Source organism: Jaculus jaculus, chromosome 18 (genome assembly GCF_020740685.1).
Source record: "Jaculus jaculus isolate mJacJac1 chromosome 18, mJacJac1.mat.Y.cur, whole genome shotgun sequence".
Taxonomy (NCBI): Eukaryota; Metazoa; Chordata; class Mammalia; order Rodentia; family Dipodidae; genus Jaculus; species Jaculus jaculus.
In genome coordinates this window covers 58355823-58383483 of record NC_059119.1, presented here as the reverse complement: position 1 = coordinate 58383483, position 27661 = coordinate 58355823, and the positions used below count along the sequence as shown (strand labels likewise).

Below are 27661 nucleotides of genomic sequence, written 5' to 3'. Positions count from 1 at the left end.
ACCCTTACACTGGCATAGGAAATGTGAGAATTCTTAGATTGTCTTATACTACAAATCGAAGTTTAAGACTGACTAACCTTGGGCTTGATCTTGAACTGCTAAAGATCTGTTAAGATATAACTCCGAGTGCCAAGTTTGTTTTCAAAGATCTACGATGAAAGAATGACGGGGGCGGGAGAGGGGGTGACCTGAGTGGCACCGTTTTATCCTGGGAGACAACAACGAAGGTCTCAACTGCGCGGACAAAGGGCGCATGTCTACGTCTGTGCTCTTAAAGCCAACCTGTGATTTTTGCTGCCTTTTCCTCCTGGCTCACGCGGCTCTCGTCGTCATCCTCGTTATCTTCTTCGAAGTCGTCCAGGTTGCCAATGTCCGCCTGCTTCATGCTCATCAGACTAGCCAGGCTTTGCATGTCTTCATCCCTGTGTAAACAAGTAAGTTACTTGAAAGTGATGCTTTCTTAGAAACATACGCTGAGCATTCACACGCTGACATCCAAAACTCTCCAACATCCAAAATTTTTAAAGCAATGACAGGATGCTACATGTGGAAAATTCCATACCTGACCTGTGACTGCATCCAGGTGAAGGTGAGACAGCTGAGGGGTGGCAGAACACCCCTCCTCCACCCAAAAGTAAGACAGGAAAGGAGCATCCTTGAGCCAGTAGCGGAGAAAACTGGCCCTCCCTTATCTGCTCCCCAAAGGAGTGCTAGTAGCCTCCAACTTTGCTAGAGGCCAGGAACACAGGGAGATCTGATTTGGCCCTTATCTCTTAATTTCCTAGAAGAGAAAACTAAGAGATAAGATCACCTCCCTTCCTCAAGGCTTGGCAGCACCTCACCTAGGCACCTGGCTTTGGAGCTTACTAAGCAGTTCAGCTCCCACCCAGGAAACTCCCTTAAAAGACCCAAATCTAGGAGGGCTCTCTACAAGCTCTGTAGTCTCTCTAAACCTAACCCTCTGTGGTCTGTGAATGTCTGAATTTTCTTCAAATTCATAAGGTAAAAATCCAGTGGCCACTGGTTCAATGGATGCTGTGTGCGGCTATTATGTAACTCCTGGGTTAAGCCCGACCACGAGCCGAGGCTCTGTCGCTCTCAAAGGCACCCCAAGTTTCTATGTTCCTGGTGCAAGGGCCGGGAATCCAGAGGACTTATTTTCCTGCTTCCCGCCTTCCTCTGCTGGTAGGAGCTATGAGCTCTCATATCTCCTGACTCCCTCTTCTTTTCTGCTTGGGGACGGGGCAATTTGAAACTAGGTGGCTGGCGGACTTCATAGGTTTCTGTGGAGGCCGGATGAACCCTTCCTGGTTTTCCTTTGCACCGTTTGCAAAGCCAGAGACGAGACAGGGTGGGTGTAAGTGTGCGCTGCAGAAAGCTGCCTGGCTGAGCGCGGCAGGAAGGACACGTGCATGCTCTGCACAACAGCCACCAAGTTCATGCCTCAGACAGGTGCCGGGTGACACCTGTGCCAGGGGAAGGAACGCGGAGGTGCCTCCACCTCAGCCACCCACGCCGGTCCTGGAGAGGCCCGATCCCCAGTCCCGGGACACACGATCCCGCCTGGGATTGCCATACTCCATCTGTGCCTGGCGACGAGAAAGAACCAGTATCTTGAGGGGAACAGAGCTAAGAGGGCACTGGGCCCATGTGGTGGGCGAGAGCCCACGTGGTGGCCAGACCTCGCAGGCCAGGCCAGGGCCTGGCTACCACCCCCTTGGAGGCCCGGGACAAGTGGCGGGTGGAGGCTCAGAGTCGGCGGGAGGCAGAAGGAACAGCCCGTCCCTTGGATACTAATGACGATGAAACGGTTAAAGACGCCTGTGGTGACATTCACCTGCCCAGCGCCTTCTGCTCTGCCTTTTGGTAAAGCAGAGTATCTCACCTGCAGACCCTGAGTTTCTCCATGTTCTGCGTGGTAAACTACATCATGGCTTTCTTAACGCAGGCAGCCCAAAAGATTTAAAAGAGAATTCAACAATGCTCCTGTGCTTGCATCCTGTCTTGCTGACAGAGTCAGAGGCGTTCTAAAAGACTACTCGAGCCTCAACCCACAAGGGTGCAAGACGCTCTGGGCCTCACACAGTCATTAAAAGTTATTGAGCCGGGTGTGGCGGCGCACACCTCTAATCCCAGAACTCAGGACGCAGAGGTAGAAGAATCACTGTGAGTTCAAGGCCAACCTGGGACTACAGAGCGAAGTCCAGGTCAGCCTGGGCTAGAGTGAGACCCCACCTCAGGGGGGAAAAAGCGTGACTAGTCCACTGTCACTCACAAGGCTCACTGTGCACTCCACAGGCTGCTGTGGCATGTTTCTCGGCCAGTATTGCTTTAGTGGTTGAGACACTTTTAGAGGCTAAATGTGTGGCTGAGACATGTCATGGGCACAGCTCCAGAAGTTTATGAGACCTCTGCTGTGGGGCTCAACAATTCTGAACGAAATCCATGACAGGACTGCTCCAAAAATGGGAATTATGGGTCACGTACAGGCAGCCTAGGATCTACCAGACAAAATGCAGGAAAGGGCCCTTCCGTGTCGTATCCCAGGGTATTAATATGGAGTCTCATGTGAAGAGTGGCTGACTGCAGACTGTGATGTTGATCAGCTCATGATTAGTTATAAAAATTGGATTTGGGTCTGGGTTCAATTTTCGAGTACCCATGTAAAGCCAGATGCACCCTGTGGTGAATGTCTGGAGCTCCTTCGCAGCAGCAGAAGACCACGGTGCACTTGGTCCCTCTGTCTCTCATTCCCTCTTAACGAATTATTTTTTAAAAATATTTTATTGTAATTTATTCATTTATTTGACAGAGAAAGAGGGGGAGAGAGACAGAGGGAGAGAGAATGGGCGTGCCAGGGCCTCCAGTCACTGCAAATGAACTCCAGATGTGTGCACTCCCTTGTGCATCTGGCTAAGGATCCTGGGGAATCAAACCTGGGTCCTTTGGCTTTGCAGGCAAACGCCTTAACTGCCAAGCCATCCCTCCAGCACCACAAATAATTTTTTAACTTGCTTTTAATGTTCATTCAAGACAGCTGTTTATCTGTCATGTCAGGCTCCTAACTACTGGGGAAACTAAGTCTTAACAATTTTAAGATTTATTTGTTATTGAGTTTTCTTTTATCATTTGATAAAAGAAATAATCTAGTTTCATTGATTGTGGACTTTTGTTCTTGGGGAGGCAATGAAGATCCCCCCATATTCTGATAACCTGTGTGCTTCCTCAATTTTAAGCCAAATTGAAAGGCTTAATTCACAATTCCTGGGTCAGAATGGGTTACCTAAGTTGTAAAACTGGAATTTGTTTTTTACAAACAATGCTGATAACATTTAGAAGTACTGTTCGGTATCTTGCCCAAGCTTTGTCTATTTTAATAGTCATGGGTAACAAAAATATTAAATGTTAACCAAGGGCTGGAAAGATGGCTTAGCAGATAAGGTGCTTGCTTATGAAGCCTAAGGACTCATGTTCAACTCTCCAGGTTCCACATAAGGTAGATGCATAAGTTCACACATGTGCACAAGGTAGCACACACGTCTGGAGTTCAACTGTAGTGGCTAGAAGCCCTGGTGCACCAATTCTCTCTCTCTCATTAAAAAAAGGAGGGGAGCTGGGCATGGTGGCACATGCCTTTAATCCCAGCACTTGGGAAGCAGAGATAGGAGGATCACCATGAGTTCAAGGACACTCTGAGCCTACATAGTGAATTCTAGGTCAGCCTGGGCTAGAGTGAGACCCTACTTGGAAAAAAAGACAGGCTGGAGGGATGACTTAGTGGTTACGGCGCTTGCCTGCAAAGCCAAAGACCCAGGTCTGATTCCCCAGGACTCACATAAGCCAAATGCACATGATGGCACATGCATCTGGAGTTCATCTGCAGTGGCTGGAGGTCCTGGTGTGCCCATTCTCTCTCTCCCTTTTTCCCTCTCTCTACCTCTTTCTCTCAAATAAGTAAAAATAATTTTTTTAAAAGGTCAATCTGTTGGGCTTGCCTCAAAAATAAATGATGTTAATCAAAGTATCCCTAAGGATGCACATCAGGCTAACTGTTAGAGATTTCTTTCAGGAACAAGCGAAGGGCACTGCTTGTGTAACTGTGCTCCTTAAACACGTTTACCAAGGTCGGCGTCTTGCACAGTTCAGACCGAAGTGGTTTAAATCCACAACGTGTGCAGATAGAAAGATGTATTTTAAAAGGAAATTAATAAAAACAGGTCTACAATGCATTTAAAATAACTAATCTCCATGTTTGCAGCTTCATAAAAAGTAACTGTTTATGCTTTCTGCAATGCATAGACAGACGCTCTTAAGATGAGCAAAAGTGCCAACCGTCAGCTCTGCTTTCAAGTTGGTTTACAGTCTCAATTAAAAGGCCAAAAGTTTAGGTGAGGTTTAAATGCTTATCATAATGACTTAAATCTTTGACAAACAGATTGATTTGGGTTTGGTGAAAGAGGACAGAACCATTAAAGTGTTTTACCTGTGGTTGCAAATTTTAGAAGTTTGGGATACAATATGCTTTACATAATAGTTATAAAATATGTTAGAGGAAATGCTTTTAGATGAGAAAAGACATTGTATGATAAGAGATTGTTCCAGGTGGAAGTGGAAATGAAAGAATAAATTATGTTGTAATAAGGTTATCAGAGGGGCTGGGGAAATGGCTCAGCGGTACAGCATTTGACTGTGAAGTCTCAAGACCCCGGTTCCATTCCCCAGGACCTACGTCTGCCAGATGCTCAAGGGGGCGCATGCATCTGGAGCACATATGCAGTGGCTAGAAGCCCTGGCGTACCCATTCTCTCTTTCTCTCTCAAATAAATATTTTAAAGAGAATGCTATTAGACTTGAAATAATGAGCTTGTTGTTTAATGTCAGAAGTCACTATTATTTGTCCCATACCCAAGTTAGGGTCCACCAATGCGTAAATGACATCCCTCTCTGTGCCCTACAGCAGAGGCTTCACAACAGAGTGGAGAGACACTTCTCAAGTTCCCGGCACACGGACACCGTAATGCTGCAAGTTCCAGGGCTCAACTGTACTAAGACACTGTAATACTTGAGACTGATTTTGCCAGGAGGACTGAGGCATTAAATGGAGAGGGGATAAGGCCCATGGGGGGGGGGCGGGGGGAGGAGCTCAACAGCCTTCAGTTAGTTAAAATGGACTCTGAAAGAAGCCCCAGCCTTGAACATTCCAATGAGGAAACTATTTAATCTTGATGTGTCATAAAGAACAGGTATGACCTGGAGAGTTCTGTTCCAGGCCCACAGACGTGCTCGACAGCTCACTGTGTACTTAAGTAACAAGGGCACTAGAGCTAAACACAGATCACAGCTAATATCTAAAATGATTATAAATGTGCTTCCATGGTGCCCCCAGGCTCATGCCACTATTTGTAAAGGGGGCACACGAGTTCTCCTCCTTCTGAAGTTACACTACTGCAAAGGGCAGCGAAGGGCCAGGTACAAACTCACAGGGAGGCAGGTTCGCTGGTCAGGCTGCCAAGGCCACTGCTCAGCGTTCCCTTCCCTCAGAGCTATGAAGGCGTCCCTAGTCCAAGCAGGTGCCCTGGAGGGAGTACCTCCCCAGTGTTCCCAAGAGAACAAAGAACGAGGACTTTCACAGAACCCACAGGATGGCTCCAGACAGAAAAAAAAAAAGTTACTCTTACCTGAGGCTAATTAACAGAAAATGTCATATAACAGAGATCTAGGGTCTGGAGAGATGGCTTAGCAGCTAAGGCGTTTGCCTGCAAAGCCAAAGGATCCTGGTTCGATTCTCTAGGACCCACCTATGCACAAGGGGGCATATGCATCTGGGGTTTGTTTGCAGTGACTGGAGGCCCTAGTGTGCCCATTCTCTCTCTCTCTCTGCCTCAAGTACTTATTTTTACTTTTAGTTGCTTTCTAACAACAGCCCCCCCTCACCATTTCTAGGTATTTAAATTGGTTGATATGAACTGTCTACAGGGCTGTTAATACGTTCTGCCAGTAGTTACAGCTGTTAAGTATTAAAAGACATGCATGCTTTCTAATGTTTAGACATGGTCATCACATCACCAGACAACTTAAGGTAGTTTATATGAGGACTTTAGGGTTTTATACCATCTTTTAACTGGATGCTATGTTAAAGGTGAAAATTGTTCAGCTATGCCCTCTTTCTGCATGGTCTCCTGAGTATTCAGTAACCAGACATGGCAGCCAAAGTCGGAGCCAATGAGGCCAGCAGAGTTAAAAGTGCAACCAATATTTTGATCCAAGCACCCAAACCAAGTAGGCACCTGCAGACAACACAATACTTCTGTATGGTTCCGCAGCTCGGGTTAAGTCACGTGTTCTCTTGATCAGAGAGGCCACTGAGATGCAGAGGCTGAAGGAGTCAGAACAGAGGAAAAGATCTTCAGATTCTCCCCTGAGCCTCCGGGTCTGTAGCCACGTGTAGGAAGCAAGTACTACAGGGAAAGGAGGTTAGGAAGAACTTTCTCCTCTACAGGCTCAAGGACAAGTCTCGCTTTAACTTTAGGGGGAGAAGAGCCACTTCTAAGCTGTCTCATTCCCCCGAAGAAAGAGCCCTAACTGCCATCAGGGAGCTGGGTGAGAATCAGTCGGGCTTCTTTGAGCTGAACGGAGTCATGAAGCAACATGGTCATATACCAGGTTTGATTCTCCAGGACCCACATAAGCCAGATGCACAAGGTGGTGCATGCGTCTGGAGTTCGCTTGCAGTGGCTGGAGGCCCTGGTGTGCCCATTCTCTCTCTCTCAAATAAATAAAGTTAAATTAAAAAAATACATTTTATAGATCTTCATAGTGAAAGAAAATTCTGTGTATCCTTTCTAGTAACAGTAATTCTGCTAATTTTTGGATCTGCGTACTCAGCTGCTGTTTTAACCTTATCTCCTCTTGTTTACAATTAGCCCACACTCAGATGGTCCTGTTAAAAATCTAACTCCATCCACTTGGCTCCCTTATATCACCCTTCAAGGCCAGAAAGTGTAGAAAAATGGGAACCCTAAGGAGCCCCAATTTATCCAGTGGCCTCTTTTTCCATGACTTTTGCTTTCCCCAACATCTTTAACCAGGACCATCTTCCTTCGCTATACCGCTGCACTGTTGGGGTCCCTCAAATACACCCCCTGGAGAAGGAACCTCCATGGCCACACCCGATGACTCCATTCAACTCAAGGAAGCCAGACTGATTATCACCCAGCTCCCTGATGGCAGTTAGGGTTCTTTCTTCCCCCTAAAGTAAAAGCGAGACATGTCCTTGAGCCTGTAGAGGAGAAAGTTCTTCCTAACCTCCCTCCCCCGTACTCCTTGCTTCCTACACGTGGCTACAGACCCGGAGGCTCAGGGGAGAGTCTGACTTTTCCTTATCTCTTACCACCTGAACTGGAGGCTCCTAGACAACTAGTGTTGGGGCTGGGCGAACGAGTGCCGCCCCCATGCAACGAACCCCCATAAATGGTCCCGTCTGGCCCTCTCAGCGGCGCTCCTATTTCCTGGGCATTCCCTCAGGCCTTGAGAAGGAGCTCGTCTGTCTTCTTCCCTCCCTGAGGCCTGTAAGCGCTGTCTCTGTAAACACTATAATGAAATCTTCCTAAACTTAACCCTCGATGGCCTGTGAATGTCATTCCTCAAATTCATAAAACAAGACCCCCTGACTCGGTACGCGAGCTGAGTGATCACGGGCTTCTGACACCCCACCTCCAGAGAGCTCCAAGAGTTGACATAGGCTCCGTGGCCCTCAGAGATAACCCAGATTCCCATGTCAGAGTGATTTTTGGAAAGGAGGGCTAGAGTGAACTAGCTGTACCTTCCTAAGCAACTGTTTTTGGAAGAAGTGTGAGTGAACAAGAGTTCCTTTAGTCCTTTTAACCCTCAAACTATCAACTCTTCCTTTTGGGTTCTTCACATGCTCAGTAGCAGTACACTGTACAAAGTTCACTGTTGGCATTTCAGAACAGGCTGCTAACAAAAAGACAATAAACTATAAAACAATTCAAAATTAAAACCAGCTGTAATGGAATCCCATTTAGGTTACTGTTCGTTCTCTGGACGTAAGGGACTATGTGTAAGTGAGAGTTAATTTCACTCTGCCTCTGAAACAAGTGGCAAGAGCGATCAGTGCATTACAGAGTGTCCAGCTGCCCGACAGTGCACTGAACCCAAGCTACTGACCTGCAGCGTTCTGAAACAGGATATGAGCAAAACGGTGACGTGACAAAATAAACTTACGTGGCTTTGCCTTCTCGAAGGAAAATGCAAGACAAGGAAAACTGGAGAGCGGCAGACACAACTTTTTTAGACAGAGGCTTGAACTTTAATTTGACGTCAGTCTGCGTTGGCATGGGGCTCGCATACTGCTTCATGTTGATACTGCTGGTAGCAAGAGCTTTTCTCCGGCCAGAGGTGGATTCCTGAAAGACAAAAGATCAGTATGTTCTGTTTTCCTGAAAGAGACATGCTCTGTAAATGAAGTTATCAAGCCAAGTGAGAGATCGCCATGAGAAAGCAGGTCGGGAGTCATCGAGACGTGGTGCAGACAGACCTGTGCACTCGGCTCAGCCAGGCACAGTGGAAAGCACGGGACTGGGCTTCCCCGCACACGCGCTGGCTGTGCGGGATCAGGAGGAGAGGCAGTGTGTGGTGACCCACACAGGCTGCTGGGAACCACCCGGCACCCATCGTCTTCTCCCCCATAGACGGGCAGCACCCGGAGCACTGTTACTGAAGCCAAATCTGAACTCAGCACCCGGAGCACTGTTACTGAAGCCAAATCTGAACTCAGCACCCGGAGCACTGTTACTAAAGCCAAATCTGAACTCAGCACCCGGAGCACTGTTACTGAAGCCAAATCTGAACTCAGTTGTGCAGGGCAAGAAACTCACTGCAAAAAGAGTTTGCAAAAAAGCAAATAACTAGCCAGAGAACTCAGTGGGGCAATCCGTACCCCAAATCTCGCTTTACAGGTTTGACTAGAAATGTAAACTGTGCCTCCCAATCAGTGCATTCACATAGTGAGGGGAAAAAAACCATCCTACCAAAGAAGAAATACTGACAGATGGAGTATATTTCTTTATAAATTTGATATAGCTTTACCATATTATATTATGTACGTAATGTTCTACCTAGTCACATGCCTACACACATACCTCCTACTTGCACGGGGTATGGGAGAAGCTGGGGTCTCTTGCTCCTGAAAAGGAATGCCCATGGCTTGACATGGTGGCTGTAGAATTGAACCCAAGCTAGCGGGCTTTGCAAGCACACTTTTAACTGCTAAGCCATCTCTCCCGCTGGACTTTTGTCTTTTTTTACATTGTTAACTTTCTTCATTTTAAGAACTATTTATTTATTTATTTATTTACTTATTTAGTATTTTTGAGATAGGGTCATGCTCCAGCCCAGGCTGACCTGGAATTCCCTCTGTAGTCTCAGGGTGGCCTTGAACTCAAGGCGATCCTCCTACCTCTGCCTCCCGAGTGCTGGGATTAAAGGCGTGCCGCCACCATGGCCGACTCATGTTTTCGTTTTTTAATCTCCTCTTCCACATGCCTGCCTCGTAATGGGCTGGCTCATGAATGTGCGTCACTGTTTGATATTCACGTTGTTGTTCCATTTGTTTTCTCACCCCGACCGTGGTCCTGGATTCTCTCCTGCTCTCCCCATATGCACCTCCTGTGTCCCCCTCATTCCACACTCTTCCTCTCCACTGTATACCTCACAGTTACGACAGTCCACAGCTTTATCAACTCCAGAGTCGGCAGACTCCACTGGAATCCCGACTTCCCCTCCCGGGTACTTTGTCCACACTGATCTAATACAAGTCGCTACCCACAACCACTTTATATCCCTCCTGTATCTAATCCTTCATCTTATTTATTTAAAAGCAAAGAGAAAATGGGCATGGCAGGGCCTCTTGCCACTGCTAAAGTAATGGGGGGGGGGTAAATGTAGGCATAGAGGAGGGCTTTCTAAATAGGACTCTGCTCACTCAAGAAATAAGGCCAACAATCAATAAATGGGACCTCATGAATTTAAAAGCCTTCTGTGGAGCAAAGGTTTGCTAATCAAGTGAAGAGATAGCTGACACAAAGCCTTTGCCAGCTACAGATCTGACAAAGGACAATTATGAAGAACATACAAATAACTCAAACAACTAACTTTAAGAAACCAAACAACCCAATCAAAACAGGGAACTGATCACACTTCTAACTAGAGATGGCCGTACGACCGAGCCAGCCATCCCACTGCAGCGCAGGTTACTGTGAGACCCTACAGCTTACCAGGGCCACTTGCTCATCCATGTCTACTATTGCTCTGTTCACAACAGCTACAGTGTGTCACCACATAGACGGCCCCCCACCCGATGACCAGGTGATAAAGATGTGGTTCACACACACAGAGGAATGTGATTCGGCCATCATGAAATCTGCAGGAAGACACAGAACCGGAAAACACCGCACTAAGTGAAGTAAGCCAGGCTCAGAAAGGACGGATGATTGCATGTTCTCTCTCACGTGGGGACCCTGGCTTTAAATTTGTAGGTGTGTGCATACGTGCGCGTGTGCAAGCAGAGGTGGGTATCTGAAGAAAGCTGGAAAGGGGCCTGAGGGCAGGCACTGGAGGGCGAACAGCAAAACATGCGCAAAACGACAGTGGCAGTGAACATTGTCACAGAAAAGGGTTAAGTTGGACTGGGAGGACAGGAAGGGGGAAGAAGAGAGGGCCTGTGGGGGGCAGAGTTAATCAAAAGTAAGGATGGGGGCTGTAGAGATGGGTTAGCGGTTAAGGCACTTGCCTGTGAAGCCTAAGGACCCAGGTTCAGTTCCCCAGGACCCACATAAGCCAGAAGTCGCATGCATCTGGAGCTCATTTGTGGTGATTGGACAGGCCCATTCACTCTATTTGCCTCTATCTCTTTCCCTCTCTTTCTCTTAAATAGTTTTTTGAAAGTAAGGATGTAAGTTAAATTTAAATTGTCTGAATGGAGACACCCTGAGCAGGTGGATTATGCTGGTCTCAGAATCTTTATGTTACTTAATAAAAACCACAGTGACAAAGTTAGTTCCCTGAAACCCAAAGAATAACACAGTCGGCTGTGACTGCTCTCACTTATCCACCAGAACCGGTTGCGAGACCTCATTGTGAGCGACCGGCGCACTCTGCTCGTGAGCAGGAACTGAGCTGGCAGCGTCCGCCCCGCGGGCGAGCGAGCAGCCCTGAAGGCGCGCGCTACAACAGGTGCTCGGGAAGGGAAGAAGGCCTCGCCTGCCTCACGCAGCTGTGGAGCCTGCACGCTCCACTACGCCTTTCCAACGCAAGACATGTCCGCTGCTCAACACTGGGATGAATTTCCAATTGCATTCTGAGGCCCTGCAAGAAGAGAAAATTCACGTCTGGTCTTATAAATCTGGTCAAAGCCTGTGGCAAGGGGCCGGGGGAAGAGTCACAGTCAGAGGCTACGACTGTTCTGTTGCTAACTAGGGTCTCAATACTTACGTCTGTGACCACAGGTAAGGGCTGGTTTTAGTTCTGATCAGAGTGGCTTTGGCTTCCAGTGGGCAACGGTTACAGCAGAGATTCCAAACTGGTCAACATGCTGACAGTTCGGGACTGTTAGGCGCTTGGCCTAAGAGGAGCATCTCTATCACCCGCTTCGAGGTTCAGGGAACGAAGCAAAGGGACAGAAACCGCGTACGGGCCAGAGCAAAGGGAGGCGTGCCGGGAGCGTGCAGGGATCGCCAGGGCGCAGTCCTCTTCACGGCGCCATCGACACGCTTTCACGGCTCACGGGCGGGGGAGGGACTCGCGCGGTCCCGCCCTCCCCGAGGAACTGCTGGCCCTTACTGGTTGCCGGCAGAAGGGCAGACATCTTCTTCAGCGTACAGCCGCTGGTAATCTGCCCATGGTCTGGTAAGTACTCCTCCACCTGTGCTTGAGCAAGCACGCTACCTAGACTCAGGGAGTGACCACCCCTCCAAAAACAAAAGATATCAACTTAAGAAGAGCAAGGGGGTCACTGGGACAGGAGCAAGACAGGGCGGTGGTGGGTGAATATGATCAAAATACATTATACATTTATATGAAACTATCAAAATTTAATTACTTTAAAAATATTTGGTTTGGAATCCTTTTACAGCCAAATAATAAAATAATAATTAAGGACTGTTCTCAGCAAAGAATTCTAATAGTCATGATTAAATTGTGTGGAGATTATAAGCTTTTATAGCTTAGTAAAATAAAATTTTTAAAAATGGCAAGAGATGACCCAGGCAGAAATAAGGGCAGTTTAGAACAGCATTAAATACTTCATGAAAAGAAAATCAAGGAATAAGACCTAGGAAGGAGCCATGTGTGATGCTCATGCCTACAATCCCAACATGCGAGAGGCAGAGGCAGGAGCTCCTGACCAAGAGTTCAACGTCAGATTTGGCTACAAACTGAGTTCCAAACTCGCATATTAAAAACAAACGAAAAAACTAGAGGCGTGGTGGCTCACGCCTTTAATCCCAGCACTAGGGAGGCAGAGGTAGGAGGATCGCCTTAAATTCAAGGACACCCTGAGACCACATAGTGAATTCCAGGTCAGTCTGGACAGCGGGTCCCTACCTCGGGGGTGAGGGGAGCTAGGAAGGGAAGCTTCCAGGATTAGTGTGAGAATGGGGTCAGCACAAAGCTCATTAGGCACCAGCGTGCACTGAACAGGCCTCCTTCCTCCGACCTCACGGTGCTTCCCTTTCTAACAATGTCCACGATTCACACGGGACTCCCAGACGAGGTGGCACTACTTGTGTGCTTTGCCTGCTGCAGCATTTGAGTTCTGTCAGGCCCAGTAAGTTGAGCCTCACTTCTCGAGACTTTTCTGATCACCCCAGGCCATCTCTGTCTCCATTCCCTAAGATCACATAAAAGGAGGGAGAATCAGCTTCTCTTGGGGTTGGAGAGATGGCTCAGAAACCGTTAGAAGCGCTTGCTACAAAAACTTGAGGCCAGAATTTGGGTCCCCACAACTCACAGAAAGCTAGATGGCAGTGGGCACGCACCTGCCATCTTAACCGTGCCTATAGCGAGGTATTCTGGCATTTGCAGTGCCAAACAAGAGAGATTCTCAAACAAGCGGGAGGGAGAGGACCAAGCACAGCGAGACTGTCCTCTGACCGTCACATGTGCACACGGTATACATGAGGCCATACATATACACATGTCAAAAAAATAAAGAGAATGGTTAATGGAGATGTGGCACATATTCACAATGGAATTCTACTCAGTGGTAAGGAAAAATGAAGCAATGAAATTTGCACAGAAAATGGATGAACTTGGCAAAAAGATCGTATTAAGTGAGGTCACACAAGCTCAGAAAGATCAATGCTGCGTGTTCGCTCCCACGCAGTTCCTAACCTGGAACAGTGTGTGATGGGTAAACGTGGTAGCAAGCCCCAGGAGTAGTGACCAGGAGCGGGAATGAAGCTAGGGAAATGGGGAACTACAAAAGAAAGGGAAGAGGGGCTACTTGGCAAGCAAGTTCAGAAATAGAAAAACATAAAAATAAAAGAAAGAAACACAGGGGATGGAAGGGTGTTTGGGAGGTAGGGGGAAGGGAGGGGCAAGTTACATAGAACTAACAACAACATGGCCCAGTCCCATAGCACCCTTCCTCCTGGAGAGCATTCCGCAAGATGTAACGCTCCCAGAGGGGAGCTGGGGCTGAGGGCTGGAAGAGTCCTGTAGAAAGGGGGGGAACGCTTCACCCTAAAACCATGGGCTTTGGCTTGGGAACCCCAGGGTCAAAACTGGGTAGCCCATCAGAGTTGGTCAGGGAGATATGAGGTCCCCGCAATAATGCAGGTCATTGCCAAAGCACTTACTTTACTGGCCAGAGCTAAAAGTTAAGGCCCTACTGCTGAAGACACCACAGGCTGTGGCAGTCACTGATCATCAGGAGACCAGGCTGGAAGCGACAGGAACACCAGGTCCCAGAAACAGCTGCTCTTCAGAGCTCTGGAAGCAGCTCCTGGGGCACGGCAGCTGCCAACAGTGTGAACCCGCGGGACAGCCTGCACACGGCAGAACCAACCAGCTGAGCTAGAAGGACACGCGTGGGCAGTAGTGGCGCATGGCCTACGCGGGTGACCAGCTGCTCTCGGACTGGACAGGAGCCCCACTGAGTGGGGAAGAGCTCATACTTGGTGCTGAGAAGCAGGTTGAAAGCCTAAGAGATAGGAAACTCACAGACTCCAGGGAGAACCTCCACTGATCTTTGGCTAAGATTCATGGGGACACACATCAAAAGACTCTCAAATAACTATGCTTACTCCCTTTAATCCAAGCTGCTCTCACGTTTGGTTGGAGAATCTGTTTTATCTTACAGATGACAGAAGTCTGGGAAGGGCTAGGATACAGCAATATAACCAGAAACGATAGCCGGCTGGTTACCGCGAGGCGAGTCTCCTGTAGACTCCCGCTGGGGAGCGGGAGTCACTGGGCGGGAGTGGAGTGAGGGACGCGGCTCTGACGGTCAGCCTGAAAACCAGCTCCAGGGAGATGGCAACAGACATCATGGTCACATTCGGATCTCCCCAAAACAGAAACCCACGGGCCACAGAGAATTTAATGTTAAGTCAGATTTCTAACGTGTGCACCAAGGCTCGGAGAATGCCGCAGAAGAAAGGGCAGAAAAATTAAGAGCTTTGAGGTGGGTGGGATTATCACTGCCCCCCCCCCCCCCCGCACCCAGAGAATGACTGAGGCCTTCTGGACCCACAAGTGAATACCGGTATTTCCTGGTCTCCAGTCCACTAGAATGAGCATGGAGGAAAGGGGATATAAGAGTATAAACTTTAAAAAAGAATTAAAAAAAGAAAATAAATAGCATCATTGGTCCCATGTCCATTACAATACTACTTACTGATCCCAGATCTCAACAAATTCATCAAAAATAGAATAAAAGATGAAACCAGTTTGCTATCAAACGTGTTTAACAGGTGTTTTCCTTAATAATTCATGTTGCTTCATAGCTTCCCTGCATAGAGGACTCATGAGAAGACGATGGCATCTATGTGTAAGATGCCACGTAAATTCTGCAGACACATGATGATGAATTGGGCCAAATCCCAGACCGTGCACTACTGGAAAGGAATTGTAGATGGAGGGTATTTGGAGTAATGTAATCAGAGGCCATATGTGATTATTTCCCAAGGCTGACAGACCTAACAGTCAATATAAACATTTAAGAGTTAATTTCCAAATTGTGTGGCCTTCAGCAAGTCAGGAAATAACCTCAGTAGTGCACCCTATAAAATAAAGAGTTGCTTGCTAACAGGGCCACCCAAGTTCTGCAATTATTTTCTATAAAATTACTCAGATTTCCAACCAAGAGAGGTAAAGCTACCATTAATACCTTTGCATAATAAATTTTTTATTTGTCCTATGACAGACAAATTTTCCTAAAGTAGGGATATACTACTTTAATCAAAGCATTAAAAGACTTCTTAAAAAAAAAAAAAACCCTGACATTTCCACATAGAAGAATAAGTAAAAATGTAAAGTAGCATTCCTAAAGGATAACTTGTTTTAAAATGTGGTCTTATCTGTCAGATTATGCACAGCAATATTATACAGAACTATTAGTGCATGTAGATACCTTATGAATGAATTTAAAAAATGCATCAAGTACTTGAGAAGGATTTAAGCCCTCTCAGAAGAAATACTTAAGAATATGCAAATACCCTCAACGGAATCAAGTTGAACAGATGTGACTACCCCAACAATACAAGGGTTCTTTCTCTGCTTGCTACTGTCAATCAAAGAGTAAGATTAAGGTTCAAGGTTCCGACAATGTGCAAAATGAAAAAGGACAATCAGGGAGTGTCAATTTATTACACTGATACGAACAATAATCTCTCATTGTGCCTTCAGAATAGCTAACAACTTATACATATAACACAGCACTTAAAGCCTCTGTTTTAAAAGCATGACAAACTGTCACAATATTATTTTTACTGGGGTTTCTTTTTGTGTGTTTCACAAAAGTAGGACACTGATTCCTTAATACAATTATGTAAATTTAAAATAAGCTTTTTCAGCTTCTCTAGAAACTTAGAAACACACATAATTTTGAAGGCTGTGTTAAAGGATAGTTTCCCTATGCTGTCAATTTGATTAATCTGTCAATTTCATTTTTAGAAGAAAAATCGTACAGAAAAGCTTTTCTACTTAAGTATTTAGTATTCAGTGTCTCCGAAGCAATGAGTAATAAAATGTTAACACATTCTAAATATATTTTACTGTATCACATAATTGGAAGTTCTTAAACATTACTACTTTTATTAAAAAGCAAAATAAACAAAACTAAGAGAGCTTGTACAAATACTGGCGTCTTAGATCCCATCCCTACAGATCTAACATTAGTAGATATAGAAACAGGCCCAGGAATCAAGTGAGTTTTATTAAATAACTTATCACCACATTAATTCATTCTTCCTCCCCTCTCCCCTTTTCTCTTCTCTTCCTCCTTTTTCACCCTCTCTTTTGTTATAGCCCTCCTACTAATTCAACTTCCTAACTAGGGAATTCAGACTCAGTGTAAAATTTTATTTTCAGAAATATTTTACATGGGCTGGGGAAATGGCTTAGTGGTTAAGGCATCTGCCTACAAAGCCAAAGGACCCAGGTTCAATTCCTGAGGATCCACGTTAGCCAGATGCACAAGGTGGTGCATGTGTCTGGAGGTTGTTTTCAGTGGCTAGAGACCCTGGTACACCCATTCTCTCTTCCTCTCGGCCTCTTCTTCTGTCTATCTGTCTCAAATCAATGAATCAATAAAATATTTTTTTAAAAAGAAATATTTTCCCTAGGGAGGTTTTTTACATAAGATTCATAAAATTAATGTAAAAATCTCACTCTCTTTGATATCTCAAGATAGACAATACATTTCCAACTCTCTGAATTTCAACCTAGTAAAAATAGAATTCAGACAAGTTCAAATATGGAGCCAGCACTTTTTCAATCTCAGCTTCATACTGTCAGATTGGTAAATGTTTTTAAAAGTTGAACAATACAAGTACTGGTGAGCATGAGGAACAGCCTTGTATACTGATGGAAAGTTTCAATGGATACAGCCACCATGGAAAACAATTCGACATTGCCATGTTCAGTTGAATACACATATGTTATAGCTAAGCAATCTCCATCTTAGAAACATGTCAGAGAAAAATTTTCAACACAAAGGCAATGGGTTAGAAGATGTTCAAGAATGAGAAGAGCTCAAATAACAGACTACTCAGGGACAGGAAGAGTGGAAGAAGACTGCACCTCACAAAGGAGAGGTGGACAAAAGCAGTAGAGGGGCCGGAGTGGTGGCTCAGGGGTTAAGGCGCTTGCCTGCGAAGCCAAAGGACCCAGGCTCAACTCCCCAGGACTCGCATAAGCCAGATGCGCAAGGTGGCATATGCATCTGGAGTTCATTTACAGTGGCTGAAGGCCCTGGTGTGCCAATATTTTCTTTCTCTCTCTCTCAAAATAAATAAAATAATTAACAAAAAACAGGGGGCTGGGGGGGAAGTACCACAAACTCCCTGGCTCATCCAAAAGTGTCTAATTTTCTCCTCTCTGAGTGGTACCAGGGATTCAGTCCTGAAATGAGGGCTGCTCACTTAAAATCATGAAATAGAACTGAAAGGGCTATCCAAAATAATAGATGTGCACATTACAACACCGAAAACACAACACATTTTTTTTGGAAAAGCAAGGTAACCTCACGCCTCCAAAGGATCGCAACTCAATTATCAAATCCAAACATACTGAAATGAGTAAAATGTCAAATGAAGAGTTCGCAAGTTAATGTGTAAAAATGAACAATGAGGGCTGGAGAGATGGGTAAGAGGTTAAAGACCCTTGCTTGCAAAGCCTGACGGCCTGGATTCAATTTTCCAGTACCCACGTAAAGCCAGACGCACACAGTAGTGCAGGCATTCGGAATTTGTTTGCAATGGCAGGAGGACCTGGCACATCCCATTCCCATTCTCTCGTATTCTCTCTCTGTCTGTCTACTTGCAAATCAATCAATAAAAATATTTTTTAAACTGATGTTGTTCCTTTTAACAAATGATCAAGGACTTCAAAGAGGAGACAAACAAGCAGATTAGTTAAGTAATAAGGCAAGCAACCCAGGACACAGGAAAGAACGCCAACAGCACAGACAGGAAAAGTCAGCAAGACCATGAAAAGGCAACATGAGCCGGGCGTGGTGGTGCACACCTTTAATCCCATCACTCGGGAGGCAGAGGTAGGAGGATCACCGTGAGTTTGAGGCCACCCTGAGACTACAGAGTGAATTCCAGGTCAGCCTGGGCTAGAGTGAGACCCTACCTCGAAGAACCAAAAAAAAAAAAAAAAAAAAAAAAAAAAAAAAAAAAAAAAAAAGGCAACATGAATGAAAAAGACAACAAAGTGAGATTATGAAAGGAAAAAAGTAGAAATGTCAGAATGAAAAATTCAGTGAGTCAAATAAAAAAATGTAGTGGAAGAAAATCACCAATATATGTGACTACTGTAGTCAGTTTCACTTTGCTGGGATGAACCTCCAAACCAGTTCATGGGAGGAAGGGATTTGTTTCAGACTTACAGACCCAGGGGAAATTCCATGATGGCGGAAACAGCTGTGGAATACTTCCTCTACTATTAACAGATCATATCTACTAGACCCAAAGGTTTAGTGTATACTATGAGATCAGATGGGAAATAATTATCCAGACTAGATGCTCTCCATTATTAGTATCACTGTTTTATGTCAATGTCATTTCAGGACTATATTTACACATGTGTCCTTCATGTTTTATACCTGTTTCTAGCTATTCTCCAAGATGGCTATCTCGTGATATCTAGTCTATCTCATTGCCAGAAACAGAATTTATCTTATCTGCCTGTATTATTGCCACTGAGTGTGCACTAGTCTAGCTGGCCCACAAACTTCCAGAATCTTCTGGCTTCACCTCTCATTGCCATAGGCATGTTAGGAATCAGAGTGTGTGCCACTCTGCCTCCATTGTACGTGGGTGCTGGAGCAATGAACTGTGGCTGGCAGGTTTGCAAGCAAGCAGCTGTAATTGCTGAGTCGTGTCCCCTGCCCTCATTTAGTAATTCTTAAGATGAACCAAGACGGTTGCTTTGTTTTACTACGATTTTCTAGATGCACACTTGTGGTGATCATCAAACCATATCATGCTCTTGTTTTATCTATTTAGACAACAGACCTCACCATCACCACAAGCAGACACAGAATAGCCTATCGATCCCTGCTTGCAGCATACAGCCTTCTGGAACCTTCCTGCCGGATGCTTGAACCTGTTCCTGTGTTTGCCCATGAGAAGCACGGAGGTAGACATTCAGAGTTCTACAAAACCCGGGCAGTAAGAAACGAAGTGACAGGCAACTAGACTTTGGGACTGCAGGCTAAGAACGCGTGGCTCGACGAGTTCAGCTAGGGGACTGCGTGAATTATCTCACGGTGTACGGAATAATCTTCCAGGGCCTAGGACAGTAGCTCCGCAGTTGGAGGGGCTTGCAAAGCCTGCCAGCCTGGATTCAATTCCTAAGCCCCCCATGTAAGCCAGACCCCAAAAGGGGCACAAACATCTGATGAGTGTGCTTGTATACACACACACACACACACACACACACACACACGCTGTTTCTTAAAAGAACAAACTCCCAATTATTTGTGTAAACAGCCATGTTTGCTACTAACCTAAGAAACAAGTTGTCAAATGAGATTTTATACATGTTACAAGAGTTGTTTTTTGGTACTTTGCATTCTTTTTTTTTTGGTACTTTGCATTCTAATCCCACTCTAAGACTTTGTTTCTGTTTTTCTTTTCTTTTCTTTTTTTGAAACAAAACATAGAGCCAGGTGTGGTGGCGCACGCCTTTAATCCCAGCACTCAGGAGGCAGAGGTAGGAGGATCACTGTGAGTTCAAGGCCACCCTGAGACTTCATACTGAATTTCAGGTCAGCCTGGGCTAGAATGGGACTCTACCTCACAAAAAAACAACCACCATAATTTAATTTGGTACACTACTATACCAAGCTAACCAATTCTGCTTTAATTATTTACCAAGATACTGAAAATTTACCATGTGCCTGGCCTTCTTTCATTTAGGTCTGTGATAACACTTTAAACTTTATGCTGAAATGATGAAAACACTCAATCTGGATGTTAAGCAGCTCTAACTTTTAGAAACTATGATCTTTCAAACTGTCACAAGCACGGTGTTTCCCAGGCCGTGCAGAAAAGATCACTGCTTCACCAGCAGACCAAAATGAAACACTATAGAATTTAATTTGGAATTCATGGAGCAATTCAGTGCTGAAGCAGACATGCCACAGGGAGCTCTCTCAACCACAAAGACTTAATTAGAAACCATACCAGCTAAAATAACCAACTTAGATGGTCGGATGGAAGAGAGTTTGGTGGCACAAATGTAAATAGAAAGAATCAGTATGTTTTAAAAAATTGTTTAAGGATATGCTCATTGACAGTAATAAAAATTATATTGATTTAAAAATGAAATTTAGCTTTCCTTTAAATAATTTCAAATAAAAAATCCTCATGCACTAGAAACTTAGACACATATAAAAACAAGTTAAAGGTCTAAATGGGCTATATATGTTGTCCAAATTGGAAAGACAAAGAACAAAAAGTGACTCTAATGTCAACTCTACTACAAAATTGCTAATGGACAGTTTATATCAATCCCTTCCCTTTAACACTTAACAAAACAACCAAAGTTTACTTATGTTATTGTATGTTACCAGATTTTAAAATTAGTCTTCAATGGATATCGTAAGAGAAATAACACACCTTTAGTTTTAAAAAATGATTTGGTTAGCCAGGCATGGTGGCACACGTCTTTAATCCCAGCATTCGGGAGGCAGAGGTCGGAGGATCGCCGTGAGTTTGAGGCTACCCTGAGACTACATCATGAATTCCAGGTCAGCCTGGACCACAGTGAGACCTTTCCTCGAAAAAACCAAAAAATAAAAAAGATTTGGTAGCTGGAGAGATGGCTTAGTGGTTAAGATGTTTACCTGCGAAGCCTAAGGACCCAAGTTCATTTCCCCAGGACCCACACAAGCCAGATGCAGAAGGTGGTGCATGCATCTGGAGTTCATTAGCAGTGGCTAGAGGCCGTGTTGTGTCCATCCTTCTTCTCTCCCTTTTCTCTCTCAAAAAATTAATAAATAAGGGCTGGAGAGATGGCTTAGCAGTTAAGGCGCTTGCCTGTGAAGCCTAAGGCCCCATATTCAATTCTCCAGGTCCCACGTAAGCCAGGTGCACATAGTGGCACTTGCGTCTGGAGTTCCTTTGCAGTGGCTCTTGGCATGCTCATTCATTCTCTCTTTCTCTCTCCCTCTCCCCCTCCCTCTATGTCATTAATAAATATTTTTTGAAAATTAATAAAAAGTAAAAGAAAAAAATATTTGGTAGCTGAGGATTTGGCCAGGACTCAAACGTGACCTCAGTTCTGAGCCCTAGGTCTAAGGACTCAAGTGCCCAGTAATTATCTTCATTGTGTCACATTAAGTGCAAAATAGCCAAACTGAACTCTTCTCGGTCCCTATACTGCTTCTTCCCTTCATTTTCTTCTCATGGATGATACTACCATCTACTAAAAGCATCTGGATCCCAGGATCACCAAGCCGAGTGGGCTCTCGGGGCTAAATCTGCATTGAATCTGAGCCAGTTTTTGATCTCCGCTGCCTCTGCCCCCTGAATTCAAGCACCGCCATCTACGAGTCGCAGCACACTGCTAAAGCCGCGTGATTCGCCTCTTCTCTTGTTTCAAGCTCATCTGCATTTCCTCTTCTAGGATTCTGTGAGGGTGAGCATCTTCTCAATGCTGCACTTTTTCTGATTTCATAAGCAATTTGAGCACAGAAAAGTGAAAACACGCAAGGACAGGGGAATCACTCAGGTCAAAGCCACAGTCAACATTTTGATATCTTCCCTTTAGCTTTTAGATACATTATTTGTAAAATCTGATTCTTCCAAACTTAACACTCTCACTCTATTGATCTAATATTTAGATGCTGCATATCATTATTTAATATACCTATGTCACAGACTTCTGTAAGTATTCCTTATTATTGCATGTGAAAATCCCTCAAGTTTGTCACTCTTTAAATGATGCTGGAGAAAGGATCTTTATGAGCGAAGTCATCTTAGCATTTCTTGTCCATAGGACATATTCTTAAAAGTGAATGTTTTAAATGATATCTGGATGCTTTAAAGACTTTATAAATATCACTAAAATTACTTTTTCAAAGAAACTATACTAACTTGTAACTTACAATGGTAACAATGTTGGTCTTATCTACCACACTCTTAACAGCACATGATCATTAAAATTTTTTTTTGTTAACCTATAAGAAGAAAACCTCCATCTTACTGTTTCACTTTGTATTTGTTTGATAACTGATAAATAAATAAATAAATAGTATATTATCCTTTTTGTTATCCATCTGTACTTTCTCTTTTGTAAAAATGATCACACCCTTGGTTCATTTATCTATTTGGATCTGCCTCTCTTTGTCCAAAGACTTCTAGAGCTCTTTTTTCACATTTTCAGGGTAGGGTCATGTTCTAGTCTAGGGTGACCTGGAATTCACTATGTAGTCTCAGGGTGCCCACAAACTCATGGTGATCCTCCTCCCTCTGCCTCCCAAGTGCTGGAATTAAAGGCGTGCATCACCACACCCAGCTCTAAAGCTCTTTAATAAGAAAAATACTAAATTTCTTTTGCCATTTTTGTTGTTAATAGCTTTACTATTTTCTTGCTTTGCTTTTTTTCTTCATGATTTCCAAAATAATATTTTCTTTTTTATTAGACAAGTAATTGATCCTCTAGTTTCTGGTTTCACGTGTAGTAAGATTCAAAATCATCAACCTGTCCTAGCAACAAATAAAAAGCTGAAACAAACTAAAAAAGCATCAACTCTTAGATTTACAGACAAAGTGATGCTCCCTAAGTTATTGAGTCAGATAGGCAGATAAAAAGAATTATATTGAAGGAGAAACTTCCCAGGAACCGATGCTGATGGAGGACCACCTGGAGGCTCCGCATGGGCACATCTCAGAGCTCCAGGGCTCCTCTCGCAGCGATCCAGTCCCACACCTGAGTTTCACTTCCACGTGTTCAACCAGGCTCTTACTGTAAAGACCATAGAAAACGCACCTACTAGGAATAAAGACAGAAAAGAAACCATCGTGAAGTCAGTCAGTCAGACCAGTACTCTAGTTTCACCAACGTTGCCTTCAGGACAAACTGTAACATGAGTCTAACACAAAGTGGGAACCTAACTGCCCTGCGGAGGAGAAAAACCCAACTTAACCATCTGTGAAGTCACAAGCCCGAGGCCCAAGCAAGCTCCACAAAAGCCTGAGACCTCATCAGGAGAGGTTTCACCTCCCCCACGTCTTCCCGCTTTGTTCAACGACTCCCCTAGTAGTTCCTTGTATGAAAGACATCGTGTCCCGCTAGCAAGAAAATGACAAGTCATGCTAAATGGCAACACACAAAATAACAGCAGAACGCGCCTAGTCTGAAGGATAAAGCAAACATCAGAACTAGAGTTAGGTGTGAAAAGGAAATCAGAATCCATAGATCAGGAATTAAGAACTAAGCTTCATGTGCTAAGGGACTTGAGGGATCAGGTAAAGAGTGCGCAAGATAGGACAGGCACTGTACACAATGAGGTGAGCAGCTGAGAAAGGGCCAGTGAAAAATCACACGGGCAGTAAAAACATTCTTGTGAGAAAAATCAAGCATATAGGACTTCCGTGTGGCCTAAAGAAAGAGTCTACATTAAAAAAAAAAAAAAAAAAAAAGACTGTTTCAGTGAGGAAGGAAAAGAACTTCAAAAATTCACAAGGTGGGCTGGAGAGATGACTCAGTGGTTAAGACATTTGCCTGTAGAGGGTAATGACCTGAGTTCGATTCCCCAAGACCCAGGTAGAGCCAGGTGCACAAAGAGGTGCATGCATCTGGAGTTTGTTTGCAGTGGCAGAGGCCCTGGTGCGCCCATTCTCTCTATCTCTCTCCTCTCTGTATCTCACTGCTTGGAAATGAGTACTTTTTTTAATTCACAAAGTGCCGGGCATGGTGGCGCACGCCTTTAACCCCAGCACTTGGGAGGCAAAGGTAGGAGGAATGCCATGAGTTCAAGGCCACCCTGAGTTGACATAGTGAATTCCAGGTCAGCCTGAGCTAGAGTGAGACCCTACCTCAAAAAAACAGAAAAAAAAAACAGAAAAAAAGAAAGCACAAAGGTTACAGGACAATGTGAAAAGGACAGGTGACACCCTAAAAGAACCCAAGCCCAGCACAGCCCCAGCCACCCCCACTCTCCACTGTGGGTGGTGGTGGGAAGGGGGCAGGTACCAAGATGACAGGTGACCAGGGTGAAAAGAGATGGGCAGCCCTACCTTCGGGACAACGCCTCAAAACCAGTTCTAAGCTTTGTTGGGGTGGTAATTCCCGGTGGAGTGGTCAGCAGGGGACGGAATCCCATATGGTCACTCTGACTGAGGGAAGACGCAGGCACCGTCTTTAAGAGAGAGCGCCTCGCTGAGCTACTCTGGGAGCCTGACAGCAGGCATCCGCCTTTCATCCCAGCACTCGGGAGGCAGAGGTAGGAGGATCGCTGTGAGTTCAAGGCCACCCTGAGATTCCAGTTAATTCTAGGTCAGCCTGGACCAGAATGAGACCCTACCTCAAAAGAACAAAAACAAAAACAAAAACAAAAACAAAAGTCTTAACAAATACACCAAATCAAAATATATTTTTGTATCTTCACATATCATACAGGAATAAAACTAGTAACACAGGAAACAGCAGAGGACACTGAACAATATGTTCTTGAATGATTTAAGGTCATTGAATAAGTCATGTAACTTAAAAATTCTTACTAGAATCTTTGGGATACAACTCAGACATTTCCAAAAAGAAACCATAAGGTTATGAATGTTTCCATTGAAAAATCGGAGAGATCTCAAATTATATAACCTAATGGAGAACTCGGGGTCTTAGAAAAAAGCAAGCCAAACCCATAGACAGTAGACAGAATAATAACAAAGTTCCATGTAGAAATTAAAGGATACTCAAAGAAATTAATACACAGAATTGATAAAATAAAACGGGCTTTTTGAGAAGATCAACAAGATTGACAAAACTGCACCCAAACTGGTCAAAAGATAGACCCAAATTAACATAATGAGAGATACAAAAGGGGGTTAGTTCAGGTTGTAATAAAAGTCTGGAGGATTATCAGAAAATATTTTGAAAACTTATATTCCAAAATTTCCTGAAAATCCAGAAAAATGGGTCGATTCTTTGACACATATGATCTACCAAAATCAAATCAAGAAGATATAAAGAACTTAAACAAATTCATAAACAAGCAATGAGATTAAAGCAGTAATAATTAGTCTCTCCACAAAGAAAGGCCCAGACCACACAGGCTCATGGTCAAATTCCACTAAACCTTTAATTCTCAAATTGTTCCACAAAATACAAAGGGAAGGAACAAAAGTCATCTTATAAAGCCAGTATACCTGAAACCACAACCAGATAAACACATACCAAAAAATGAAAGCTACAGAAAACTTTCCCTGATGAACATGTATGTACAAATTCTTAAAGTTACTGCAGCTTGTGTTCAAGAGCACACTTAAGAGGGTAACAGACCATGACCAAGTTGTTTTCATACAGAGGGGCAAAGTTAGTTAAAAACACACAAACCAATGCATGTGATGCAACACCACAGTCTTAAAACAGAAATCCCACATCATCTCAATAGGTGCTAGAAAGGCATCTGACCGTAGTGTAATCCCTCCCTGATAAAAGCCCCCAGAAGCCAAAAGTCAGGCTGGGCGTGGTGGCGCACGCCTTTAATCCTAGTACTTGGGAGGCAGTGGTAGGATTGCCATAAGTTCGAGGCCACCCTGAGACTACACAGTGAATTCCAAGTCAGCCTGAGCTACAGCAAGACCCTACCTCAGAAAAAAAAAAAAAAAAAAAAAAAAAAAGAAATAAACCAGAAATCCTACCTCAGCTTCTGAGTGCTGAAATTATAGGTGTGAGCTATGCACAAAATTCTATTGCGATACTATTTATAACAACATCAAATAAACTGAAAATAGTCTTAAAAGCTATCAACAGAAAAATTGTTAAACTATTAAGGTACATCCATCTATCCTACAGAAAAATGTGGCAATTATATACTCTAAGTTAAAAAGCCACAAAATGGGCTGGGGAGATGGCTCAGTGCTTAAAGGTGCTCATGTGCAAAGCCCTGCCGGCCCAGGTTCAATTCCCCAGCACCTACGTAAAGCTGTGACCCCGATGTGACCACACCACGGGAGGCAGAGCCAGCAGAATCCCCAGCTCTTAGGCCAGCTCGTTTAACGTTTGTTTGCAACGTGGCAGATGGTTTGCAAAAGGCAAGTGACCCAGTCTCAAAGCAGGTGGAGTACGGCTACCTTAAAGTATCTTCTGACCTCCAACCTCCACAGGGACGCCATGGCATACAACCCAATGAACAAACGAACAGGAAAGATAACGTGTAAAATATTTAAGAACAAAACAGGCCAAACAACCTTAAACTGTGAGCATGTATAATTTCATGGGGAAAGTCTTCAAGAGGGCCTTCCTTTGGCTTATACGTAGCCTTATTGTTTATACCTCTAATAATAACCATCTTTCACACGAATATTTTCTAGTCCTATTTCATTTGTGTGAAAGTTCCAAAAACCTCTGTGTACCTGGGAAGGAAGAATAACACATATTAGGGCGAGAGAGAAAAAAATAATTACACTAAGCCAAAGTCTCCACAGTGGCAGAGCCGGCTTTTGCGTTGAGTCGCCGTTGTATGTAGGCATTAAGCTGCAGCTCTGGCTAGTAGATTTCTAACAATCAAATGTCTCAAGACACTGAAACATGCCCACCTCACCCGGCACTACATTCATTCATAACCATCTAGTTATGCCAGCAACTCTCAAAAAAGCCTCCCAAGTGCCTTGGCCAGGGTCAGAACTCTAGTCACGTGACTGCACGCTCTCGGCACCTCCTCCGCCTGACTGTGGCCTCTTCCGGCAGCTGCTCAGCTGGTCACTAGTGATCTCCTGGGCTCTGCTCCTCAGAGTGCAGATCAGGACAATGTATAGGGCAGCACACGGGATCGTTTTCAGTGGGCAAAGTCCTGAACTTAGATTGCTAGATTAACAATTTCCGAAGATGACTCGAATGCTTAAAATTATACGAGGTTTCGCACAAATGCTAGCACACAGCAGGTGTTTCATAGTTGTTGAATGAATGAGATATTCTACAAAGATTGAAGTTGGTCTTGAATTAAGAAATATAGGTAACCAATCTGCCTAAGAAACTCAAATAAATAAACTATGAGACGTTGAAAATTTTAGTGCAATTATACTACTTAACAAAAGCAACTTAACATGATTCTTAGTACTAATAAATCTACTAAGAGGTATATAAGAAATAAAAGCTAGATCTAGCCCCTCAATTCTCTGAAGAAAAAACAAGTGGCAAATAAGAGCCAATTCTATGTATTTTTTTAAAAATTTTTTTTGTTCAT

General features: G+C 44.3%; 1 protein-coding gene across 9 annotated transcripts in view; it reads right to left on the bottom strand.

The window, feature by feature from the left end:
• Ehbp1 (EH domain binding protein 1) overlaps positions 1-27661 on the bottom strand; it is a 265866-nt gene that overhangs the window by 148032 nt on the left and 90173 nt on the right. For all 9 annotated transcript variants that reach the window (XM_045137250.1, XM_045137248.1, XM_045137249.1 and 6 more), the window contains exons 6-7: positions 8245-8426; positions 283-422 (exon numbers count right to left, since the gene is read on the bottom strand). In XM_045137250.1, coding sequence (XP_044993185.1) covers positions 283-422; positions 8245-8426 — 322 coding nt within the window. The remainder of the gene's footprint in view (positions 1-282; positions 423-8244; positions 8427-27661) is intronic.